Source organism: Vombatus ursinus, unplaced genomic scaffold (genome assembly GCF_900497805.2).
Source record: "Vombatus ursinus unplaced genomic scaffold, bare-nosed wombat genome assembly UNPS02014773.1, whole genome shotgun sequence".
Classification (NCBI taxonomy): Eukaryota; Metazoa; Chordata; class Mammalia; order Diprotodontia; family Vombatidae; genus Vombatus; species Vombatus ursinus.
The window spans coordinates 37,939,387-37,951,216 of NW_020954551.1; the positions used below are offsets into that span (position 1 = coordinate 37,939,387).

At 38.1% G+C, this 11,830-nt stretch overlaps 1 protein-coding gene across 1 annotated transcript in view; it reads right to left on the reverse strand.

Moving 5' to 3' along the window:
* TMCC1 (transmembrane and coiled-coil domain family 1) overlaps positions 1–11,610 on the reverse strand; it is a 153,597-nt gene extending 141,987 nt beyond the window's left edge. Inside the window, exon 1 of the mRNA XM_027863871.1 lies at positions 10,893–11,610. Coding sequence (XP_027719672.1) covers positions 10,893–11,450 — 558 coding nt within the window. The 5' untranslated portion in view covers positions 11,451–11,610. The remainder of the gene's footprint in view (positions 1–10,892) is intronic.
* Between the last annotated feature and the right edge of the window lie 220 nt (positions 11,611–11,830).

Here is an 11,830-nt window from a genome sequence, read left to right on the forward strand (position 1 = left end):
TTTTTTTCTATCAAACTCTGTTATGAATTTAAGTTCAGAATAAATATAGAGAAAACAAAGAGAATTATTGAATTACCTGCACAACATGGCCAAAAAGAGAGCCTAGATATAATTTGTTAAGAAATCTTAAAACTTCCCACATCTTTTAGAACCAGAGGGCAAAGTAGAAACAGAAAGAATCCATTGTTCACTTCCTAAAAGAAACTCCAAAATGATAGCTCCTAGGAACAGTGCAACCAAAATCCAGAGCTTCAAAGTCAAAGGGAAAATTACTGTAGTTAGCCAAAAAGGAAAAAAAATTCAATTACTAAAGAGCCACAGACAAAAATCATATCTGATTTATCAGCCACATCTGTAAAGGAGTGGAGAACTTGGAATGTGATTTTCCAGAAAGCAAAAGACCTGGGCTTAACAACCAAGAAGGATTTATCCAGCAAAACTGTATACTGAAAATACTGAAATAGAGGACTTCCAAGCACTCCCAATGAAAAGACCAGAGTTTTGCAGAAGTCAAAAGACGCATAAAAAGGTAAAGGTGATAAAGGACTAACTAAAGACAAACTACATTCTAAGATGGGGGAGATGATTCATGTGTCCCTTCAGATGGCTATCACCTTTCAGGGACCATAGAGAACATTTGATTAGACAGAAGACCCAGACGTTGCAGAACAAGTTGGGATCTGCCTACACCAAAGGAATATCTGGACTGAACTAAAAAACAAAGCAAAAAAAAACCAAAAACCAAAAAACATTCCTGAGTTGATTGCTCATCTGCGATTTCACAAACTGCAGATTCTCCAAGTCTCAGTCAGCCTTCCAAGTGCAGCTCAAACCCCATCCTCTCTGTGAAGCCCACCTCTGGAACTTCAACCAATATCTACCTCTCTTCTCTGAACTTTTTCTGCACTTGTTTTCTGCCATTTAAAAAAAAATTTTACTGTTTCCCTTTGTGTTCTCTTGTGACAAAGAAAATCATAAAATAAAAGCTCCCAATCTAGGTCTTGCACCTCCCTACAGAGAGAAGTTTACCATCCTCTGCCCTTTGGGACCAGCGATTAATCCTTCCATTAATCCTAGTTCTGCTTCCTTTAAGGCTTTTGTTTACATTATTAACGTCAAAGTGCATGCATCTGTTCATTAAGTGCTATGCGAAGGGCACTAAGCTTAACTGATAGGGGGACAGAGAAAGGCAAAAATATGGGCATTGCCCTCAAGGAATGTCCACACTAACAGGAAGACAGTATTTCAGTGACTAGACCTATATAAGATACCGACAGAGAAGATGAAAGGCAATCTCACATTTCTCTGAAGTCCTCAAATGTGTCCTTTTATACAGAACAGTAATATTTCAGAACATTAATAAACTATCATTTATTTTAACCATTCTCCAAACAATGAGTTCTTGTTGTTCTGTCATTTCAGTCATGTTCAGTTCTTTAGGACTCCATTTGGGGGTTTCATGGCAGAGATACTAGAGTGGTTTGTCATTTTCTTCTCCAGATCATTTTACAGATGAGCAAACTGAGGCAAACTGGGTTAAGCAACTTGCTCAAGGTCACACAGCTAGTAAGTGTCTGAGACCAGATTTGAACTGAGGTCTTCCTAACGCTAGTCCTGCACTCCATCTGCTGTGCCACCTAGCTGCCCCCAAATCAATGGGTAGTCACTGTGTTTATAGATTTCCAGTTTTTGCAGCAGTTTTTTTAAATCAAATACAAAGCTCTTTCCTACATAATTTGTTTTCAGATTTGTCAAACACCAAGTTCCATTATTTCTGATGATATTTCTGATGATATTTCTCTAGTCTGTTCCATTAATCTACTTCTCTATTTTTAACCAATACCAAATGGTTTTGATGATTGCTGCTTTATAACTTGAGGTCTTGACATAAGCTGTTTTACAGAATAACTGAGTTATATACAGGTTTTTTTTTATCATTTATAATGATGATTCAGAGAATGTGATTCAGCCCTTGGCGTATCCAAGTCCATGCTATAATGGGAATCTACTGAATTCAGTGTTAAAATGTGCTTTTAAAAATTTTCTACTTCCAAGCTGAATATAAGATTATATATCATACAATGTGGAAAACATATACAATGTATATTGTTTTGCAAAAACACATTTCATTTTGTTATTATTCTAAGGCAGCTGTTTCAGCTAGAAGATTAGCCCACAACTTCATAGAAGCTGGGGAAGGTAGATCTTGGTAGGCAAGAGGTAGTAATAGACACATAAAAAAGAACATCTGGAAATCTTTTTTTAAATGTACAAAAAGCAAAACAAAAAAAGTATAGAAAGGGATGTTAACAAATAGAACCGTTCTGTTAACAGCTTGCTAAATTTACTGCATGTCTTAAAAAACAAGTAATGTAATAAGAGTTAATTTTCTCATACAAGTCTTTCTTATTCTTTGTATACTAAGATGTTTGTTGATGATTAAGCTCACAATTAAAAAGAAAATGTTTTTAAAAACCACAACAATCTAATTTCATACCAGGCTAAACTCTTCCTACCACAAATCACTCTATAGCATTTTAAAAATCTCAATAATTCAAAAAGCATATGTGATGCGTGAAACCTGGACATAAATTTAAAAATCCAGGACGCTAGTAGAATGAACCAGGAAACACTTTCATGCTTTTTTTTTTTTAATACATTTTAACTCTCTTTTAAGAGCTAATAATAATGACTTTGGAGGAAAGCTAAGAAAGCAGAAATACACTTTTTTTCCACTAATGTAGGAAAGTTACTTCACCAAAAAAATACAAATTTTCATTTATTCCAAAAGTTCCACATCATTAATGTAGACAGCTATAAGTGACAACTTGCAAGTCAATATTTTTGTTGAAATGCAACTTCTCAACATTAGTGAGAAAAATTTCTATTCTTTCCTTTTCTCCAAAGTTGTTAATTAATGTTAATTAAAGAGATTATAAAATGTATAAGGGATAATAAAATATATAAAAAGCTACCATGAAAGCATTGCCAGGTTTATGCTATTTGTGTGATCACACAGATCTCAATTTAATCACCTTGTGAACAAATGACGAGATAATAGAACTAAGCAAAATTTGTTAAAACTTTCTTTAAAAATGACCTTATTTTTCCCCAACTTCCAGCTTTAAATTTCATAAGCAGTATAGCTGTCAAGGAATTAAGACTTGCAAAAAACGAACAAAAAGAAAAACAACCCAAAACCTTTCACGTGCAGAAGTTTGTCTTTGTTACCAGCAGACTTGGTTGATACGGTGGTTAGTTTTGCTGAATTGCCTTTTGTTACTCATTCTTTTTTTTTCTTTGTTATAAAGAATGGTTCCCGTGGGAGAGGTATAAGGAGTGGAGGGATATTACTTGGAAATAAAGATGATACGAAAATATTATCAATAATTTTAAAAGAAATTTGAAAATAAAAAAAATTGAGTTTGGGAACTGGACTACATGATATGGACCAATAATCCTATTCTGAATTCAAAACCCTCCTTCCTTCTTCCATTGACTTGAGTTTCTCCTCTCAGAATTATTACTCTAAAGTTTTGCATATACTTTACTCCTTGTGGATTATTGTTAACTGCAACTCAGTTTCAACCTAGTGGGGCCTATGTCAAACTGATCTCACTGGAAAGCTGTCAGGGAGGCACCCTAGCTATTCAAAATTACTTCTTTTATTGTACTTCCTGGTTGCCACAGTTTTTAAAAAATCTTAAGTAATGTAACAAACATGGTAAAATCTGAGGTGTATTAGGCTTCAACTCTTATCTTCTAGGTATAGTGGCTGGCACATCACATACACTTAATAAATCCTTGTTGATTGATTGACCTTTACAGAAAACCTCTTTTCTTGAAAGTCGCTAGCTCTCTGATGATAATGTAGTATCAGCAACTAACTATACTCCAGAGAAAAGCCTGGTCTAAACTAGTCTTTCAATCTGGCTACTTTAATTCTTCTCTCTTCTCTAAGTCTAAATATTCAGATTCATTTTGGTAAAATACCACTATCAGTTTACCTATGTCATCACTTCTCTTTTAGACAATTCAACAAAGTTTTATTGAGCACCAAACTGTACCAAAAAACCCGAATCATCCCTTTACTATGCATTAAAGGGAAAACAAAAATGACTAATATAAGAGATACTCAAGGAACTTACAATTTAATGACTCTGGGCCTTTGTCACAACAGAACAATCAAAACCACTTATCTCACAAGTACTTTGAAATTTCATCTAGTTAACATAGACTACTAACTCCTGCCACTACACAACTGTACACCCAAAAGATGAGACAAAGTCCTAAATTCTAAGAGCACTTGACATCCAGAAACAATCAGGCAGCTCCACCTCCATACACGGAAGCCCCGTTCTCAAACCAGCTCTGCATGTCCTGCTTTTGTACCTTTTCTGACTCCATTTATCTCAAATGATCTTCCCCTTCTTCAATCTTATTGTCTAGGTCATCCATAATTCTCTCAGGGATCAGCTGAAGCCCCATTTGCACAAAGCCCTCCCTAATCAAGTAACCCAGCACACCCAGGTTACAGAAAAATAGTTTTAAATATAAGCATAAAAATGTTTTATGTCGCATCACTAATTCAAATACTTCTATAAAAGAATGTTGTCAACTTCACTGAGGTAAGAAACAGTACAGTTAAATAGTCTAAAAAAAGAAATGACACAAAATGCACAGAGAATGTGGAGGTTAAAAGCTGCTCAGTAAATACAAGCTGTGTACGACAAAATTGTTGTTTTTTAATAAAAGGAATCAAAGATTTTATGCCAAATTTCTACCTCAAAGAGGACTGGGAACAGGCGGTCATGGTGGAAGCCTCCAACCTCATAGAGCCCAGACAACTCGAATCAAGGAATATAAAGCATAAAAAAGGGGACAGCTACCAAAACACAACTGAGAAGACCAACCAAGGGAAAACGGCAACACGAGTGAAAACGTAGCTTTTTGTTCTCTTGGAAAACCAAAAGACCCCTTTGTGAATACAAATTCTCTGTCAATATACCACTTTTTTCCAGGAAAAATAACTTTAGGTACTATTCAGAAAGTTCCATGTTAAAGAAATGCATATTATTTTCATGAACAAAACTACTGCTTACATCTATCTCTCTCTACCTCTGTGGGCAAAATGGGAACTATGGAGGGAAGCTCGTGGCAGGAGAGGCATAGAGAGTTGGGCTTGGAGTCATAAAGATCTGAATTCAAATTTGACCTCAGACACTAACTAGCTGTGTAACCTGGGCAAGTCATTTTACCTCTGAGTTTCCCCATCTGTCAAATGGGAAAAATAATAGCACCAGCCTCCCACAGCTATTGTGAGGATAAAATGAGGTATTGTCAATTAGTCAATAAAAATTTATCAAGTGCCTAAGCTGCTTCGTATTGTTATTGTTGTTACAGTTGTTATTAAGTACTGGGGATACACAGAAAGTAAATGCATGCTAGCTCTTGTTATTATTTAAATGGAATTGTTGGTGTACAGCTCAACCTAAGACATATATCTAGTTAATTAAGAAATCATTACTGTCCTGAGTTAAGGAAAGAAAATCTGCTACATGACAGGTTTATCTGGCAAATTAGGAACTTTAGTATAGTTTTTCTTCAGGCTTTTAGCTTGAAGTTAGCAGTCAGAAGAATAAAGGAAAGAAAATAAATAAAAGGAAAACTTATCTAAACACGGCCTGATTGCCACATCACATACTCCTTCCTTTATTGCTAAATCACCACCTTAGACATGAGCCCTTAGTAAGAAATGATTTGTAAATGTTATTTCTGACAAAGCAGGACCTGCCATCTTCAAGCAGAATACAGAATAAACTTTGGTGCAAGTGGCACAGATGGATGATAGGCGGCTGTCATGCAAGATGGCTACACAAGGAAAGGCACTGAACTTTTTTCTGAGGGCTTTTCTGGCACCATGACAAAGGACATTCCTAAAGTCTCGCATATGCTGCATCACTATTTGAGAACAGCTCTAAAAGGAAAACTACCAGCTTCCATTAGACCACAAATAGCATTTTTAAATAGGCAATACTTTAATATACTTAAAAGGCCTTTCCCCTACAGATTTTTGGTAGATGAAATTTATGTTAAGGATAAAGTTTAATGCCTCTTCCTGACATGGAGGTGACCCTGGATTCTCCAAGGCTTTGCCAGCAAGAACAAGCCCTTACGGGAGCGCCTCAACCACTCAAGTACAGTGCTAACTTTCAGAGGAACAGCCTAGCTAAACATACTCATCACTGGTGGGTTGGCCATTTAGTGATGAACTCTTTGCCCTGGTTAACCTATGAAACAAAAATACAAAATGGTCCTCAGTCCTATCCAGCAAACTTCCCCTTTTGCAGGGAAGGGGGAACAAAGAGAATTAAGAATCATAGTTTTTAGACCACCTATAAACAGTAACAGTTTCTGATACCCTTAAATTCAAACCCTTGTCCATTGATCAAGTGGACATTTGACTCATCAAGCTAACTCGATCTTGACAGTCTTTCTATAAAAGAAACCAGCAAATAAAAGAACTGGTAGAGTTGGTTTCATCAGGAATCCACAAGTTAAGACAACATAGAATGTACCCCAAAATGTCCTGACCCTTCTACCCACCACACAACATTGCCTCTTCTGCCCTGCACAAGATCAAGAAACATCCCACTTGACACTTACTAGCTTTGTGACCATGGGCAAGTCACTTAACCCCGATTGCCTCACCAAAAAAAAATTCAATGGGGGCAGCTAGGTGGTGCAGGCCCCAGAATCGGGAGGACCTGAGTTAAAATCTGACCTCAAACACATAATACTTCCTAGCTGTGTGACTCTGGGCAAGTCACTTAACCCCCTACTGCCTCACTATAAATAAACAAATAAATGAATGAATGAATGAATGAAAGAACGAACGAATAAATAAATAAATAAATAAATAAAATTTAAGAAACATCCCCTTTGACATTTGGTCACTTTGGAGTGTAATGCTCAAAATTATCTGCAAAAAGAACAATACAAAAATAAATGAAGCTTATGCAACAATATGTACTGCACAAGATAAAGAAAGAGTTCTACATGGAACTTAGGACCTTCTAAATTAAATAAAAATATATTTTGATACTTATTGGTTTCAAAGCACTGGTGGAAATATGCAAGGATGCAAAAAAAAAAGTTGGAAAATATGGTTAAGAAGTAAGGAGGGAGTTCACAAGGCAAGATGGTCTCACTATTCTTCAGTTCATTTGGACCATCACTGGTTAGGAAAGGATCTGAAGAGCCATTAAGGGATTACAGACTAGAAAAAAAAAAACACCCTGAGGTGCTAAACATGGCAAGCACCAAGTAACATCATGAAATATGTTAAGCGATTATATGTTAACAGGCAGGAAACAAGTTGTTAATGATGTGGGAGTCATTTCTGAATTAGCTGTGCACAGCCACACCATCTACTCTGCAAAAGCAAAGATCAAAATAAAAATGAAAAGAGAATAAGGCATGTTGTACAACTAAAACAACTTCAACATGACCCATTTAGATGAATTATTACCATTGAAAAATGGGAAATGGATGGAAGAAAGCACATTGACGCAATGTTAAACTTCTGGGCAAAATTATATAAATCATAACAAGATGACTGAAAGGGCCTAAAAACTCACTTTAGGAAATACTATATTTCCCTGGCAGAGAGGTATGACAACCACAGACAACCAGCTCAGATACAAATGTACTTGTAAAATCTCAGAGAGAACGATAATGAAAATCATGAGTTGTATTATCTTACAGGACAGCAAGAAGCAATGGAAAAGCAAGTTTAAAAAAAAAACAAGAATGGCAAGAGATTCAATTAAGTGAAGTCAACCCAGAGACATTCATGATGGAAATGGAAGGAAGACAGCAGAGAGATGAAAAAGAGAAAAGACGTCAAGAACAAAGTTACTTCACTATTAGGGACCGTGGGGCTACCATACTTGCTAGTTGAAATATCACAGTCCAAGACCAGGCTTACAAAGAAATGAGATAAATGGTTCTGAAGAGAACAAAGAAGGGAAAAGCAGCGGGATTCAACTGAGTCAACAAGTGACAATAAGTCAAGGCAAGTCAACAATCATTTATTAAGATCCTCCTACTACAAGTTCTTCTGGGTCATGATGCCAACCAGACAAAGCACTAAACATTTTCTCCTATCTCCTCCCTGCCCACTCACTTGAGCCCTTTCACTCCTGAGTTCTATTCCACTAGTTTCAGCCCTGACTTTCTAGTGTGATTTCATATTATTCCCCACTCCCCCTTCATTCCAGCCACTGACTTGCTGTTTCCTGGTCATGGCATTTCATCTTCTACCTCTCTGCTTTTGTTCAAGCTTTCCCCTCATGCCTGGCACGCTCACCCTCCTCACTTTCACCTCCTCAGAATCCCTAGCTCTCTTTAAGGCTCAGCTTAGTTGCCACCATCTACACGAGGCCTTTCCTGATTTCCCCAATGAGTTCTCTTCCTGCCCTTACCCAAAATTACTTAGTATTTACATTGTATAGCTTTTGTGTATACTTTTTTATGTCCACGCTACTGCCCTGCTCTGCCCCCAATGGAAGCTCCTAGACCAAAGAACTGTTCTGTTTCTACCTATGTATGCCCAGGGCCTACCAGGTCACTTTCACCAAGGCCTTGCACAAATCTTCTCTCTGGACCAAAGGTGTGATTGCAATCAGCATAGGAAGCACCAGATGAAGAAACTCCTTCTAACATTGCATATATTTTGTTATCGTAAGCGACTCAGTCTTAGAAGCTGTACAGAACCCTGAGAGGATAAATGACTCAGCCACCACGACAAAGCTGGGGTGTACCAGAGAAGAGAATGTACCCCAAAACGTCCTGACTCGGAGGCAGGTCTTCCACCCACCACACAACATTGCCTCTTCTGCCCTGTACATAGCAAGTGCTTAACATTAACAAGTATTAATACACAATTACCGAATAAAATCCTTGTTCAATTGATTTGAATTGTCATCTTATACATGTAACAAAAATGTATTATAGCTTCCACAAAGTTTTCTGACTAAGAAGCTAAGAGGAAACCTCTTCGGATAGGTACCTAGCCTGCTAATTCTATGATTAAGAGTACACAGTCAATTTAAAATTCTCAGAAGTGGTCCAGCCACTTGATCATTTCCCAGGTCTTATAAAATACCTCAGAAACTAGTCTTGTCATTTGGTTTTAAAGGCAGTTTTAGAGAATAGTAACATGGAAATTTAATCACAGCTTATGGTAAATACAGTCTTTCTTCTAAAATAAAGACTTCTAATCTCAAAACCACTTTCCCCAAATTACCTGATCTCCTTCTGTTGAAGGTTTAGTAACTACAAGAATTAAAGTACTCTGCAATTTGCACTACTAGTTTTTAATCACTAATAAATGTGGGTCATCTTTCAGCAGCTAAATGTTCCCTCTCATCATAAAGAGTGCCCTCAAAAATAAAAATGGTGAGATGTTTCCCTAATTCCACATGATCATATTTCCAATCAATTGCCAAATATTATGGCTTCTACCTCACCTCTCTCTTTATCTCCACTCCCACAGCCCTTATCCCAGTACAAGTCCTCATCTCCTCATGCCTGGGCTTTGGTCTCCTTATTGCATGTCTCTCTCCACTGAGGCCACAGGCCTGTTCTTGAGGTACAGATCCACCTCTGGTACACCATCCACACAAGAGGCTCCTGATCACCTCCAGGATCAAGCATCAAGCCCTCTGTTTGACTTCTCTCCACACCCTGCAATTAACTATACTGCCTTCCCTGCTGTTCCTCACACACAAACCATTCCATCTCCCACAGCCAGGCCTTTGAATAAGCTGTCCCTCTCCACACTGCTGCTTCTTGTCATCCCTGCTTTCCCTCAAGACTCTGCTGAAACACTACCTTCCTCTCACCTCGAAGAAGGTGATCTTCCATTGACTCTACAGGTACCTATTTATTTGCAAGCTGTCTTCCCATTTGAATGAGTTCTTTGAGGGCAGAGATGTTTTTGCCTTTCTTTGTATCTCCAGTATTTGGCACAGTGCCTGATACATAGTATGCTCTTTAAAAATGCTTGTTGACTGATCAAATTTTATATCAGAATTCATCTTCTTTCATGTACATCAAAGGTAAGCCAACAGGAGTTGCTAATAACTTCCAGCACTATCCATCTGGTGTGATGAATTTGGATGTGGCAAAAGCCTTGTTCAAAAATAATGAATTAAGAAACAGTCATTTTCCTCACTTGCTTCTCTTCAATCCCTACAGCACAGGTCATATTGAAAGTTATACAGAAGCAGACACCCCTAGACTTGTGCTGTATCCATTATATAAATGCAACTTCTTCCTATATAGCACATACCAAAATCCAGTCCTTAATTCAGAATTATCACCCTGTAGCTACCTGGCTACTGAAGACAAAACCTGTCAAATGTAGATGACATAGTGTACGTACAGCGTGGCTGGTAAAACAAAAGTCACTTACCCATAAGTGCATTTGAGAGGACAGACAATCCAGAACACAGAAGAGTACTGTTCACACCATGCACTGATCGTATAGAAGCCATTTTCACTGGTGAAAATGGACCCAACAACAACAAAACCCCTGCTGCTCCTACACTGTACAAGTGATTTTAGTAAATAAAAAGGGGGCATCTGCCATGAACAGTTTTGAACTAGAACTGAAGTTTTATAATTAGGAACAAATCAGTCAAACGATACACAACGTAAAAACAGAAACCTGAAACTAAGTCCACATCCATTCTAGTTATTTAACTAGAAGCAGAAACACATTCCACCAGTTTACAAGATTACAAAGAAATCTCTCCCCCCCAGAAAAGTTAGATGCCAGGAAACCAGTCATCAAGAGGAACAACAACAAAGCAAGGCTAACTTACCCGCTCTGCAGCTATCTCCTCCCCAGGAAGATACGCGGCACATGCTATCTCCACTGCAGCTGAGCTGGTGGGAGAATCAGTAGTAGAAGACGACCGAGGTCGGCCCGACTGCACCACAACTGTGATGTCTTGGCCAGATTTCCGGTTGATCTGAGGGCTGCCCTTTGGGGCATCTGGCTTGCCCCGCCTGCTGTGCAAGCTCGTGCCTCTCTTCATCTTAGGGGGCACTCGAATCTGCTGCAGTACTCGATTCAAAGCTGTGGGGTGGGTGGAGACACCATCAATATCAGCACAGGAGCTCTGGCTTTCCAGATCCACCTCAGGCTCCGGATCAGCCTGGACTTGTTGCACATCCTGAGGAGACACTGAAGACCTCCTGCGCTGGTGCTGGAAGAGGTGCTTCAAGCCTTGGCCAATCACATTAATGTTCTCCAAAGCATTGTGGGTCATTTTAGACAATTTCTGCTCTGCTTCAGGAGGCTTTCTGGACTCTGGATCTTGGGGTTTGCCTCCAGGATCTGGGTCATCATATAACTGTTCATTGCCAGAAGGCTCCATTAGCACACTCTGACTAGGCTTATTTGCAAACTCATAAATACAGATGTTGCCTGTCTTTAAATTGTTTTTTGTTTAATACACATCAATACTGTCAACCAATTAGGTGGGCAACTGCTTCAACTGTGCCTACACATGCAGCTGTGCGACGGAGATCTCATGCTTATCTAATGTTAAAAAAAAAAAGCTGATATTATAAATCCATGCAAAAAACTACTGGGTTAAATTAAAAAATAGAAAACATGCTACTAGCCAAAATAATGTGCATTATCATCATATCCGGAGATTAAATGATCGATTTCCAAATTGCATATGATGAAATTATGAAAGAGCTATCTATTCTTTATCACAAGAAAGAAAATCCAAAGCAAAAGCAGAGGAAA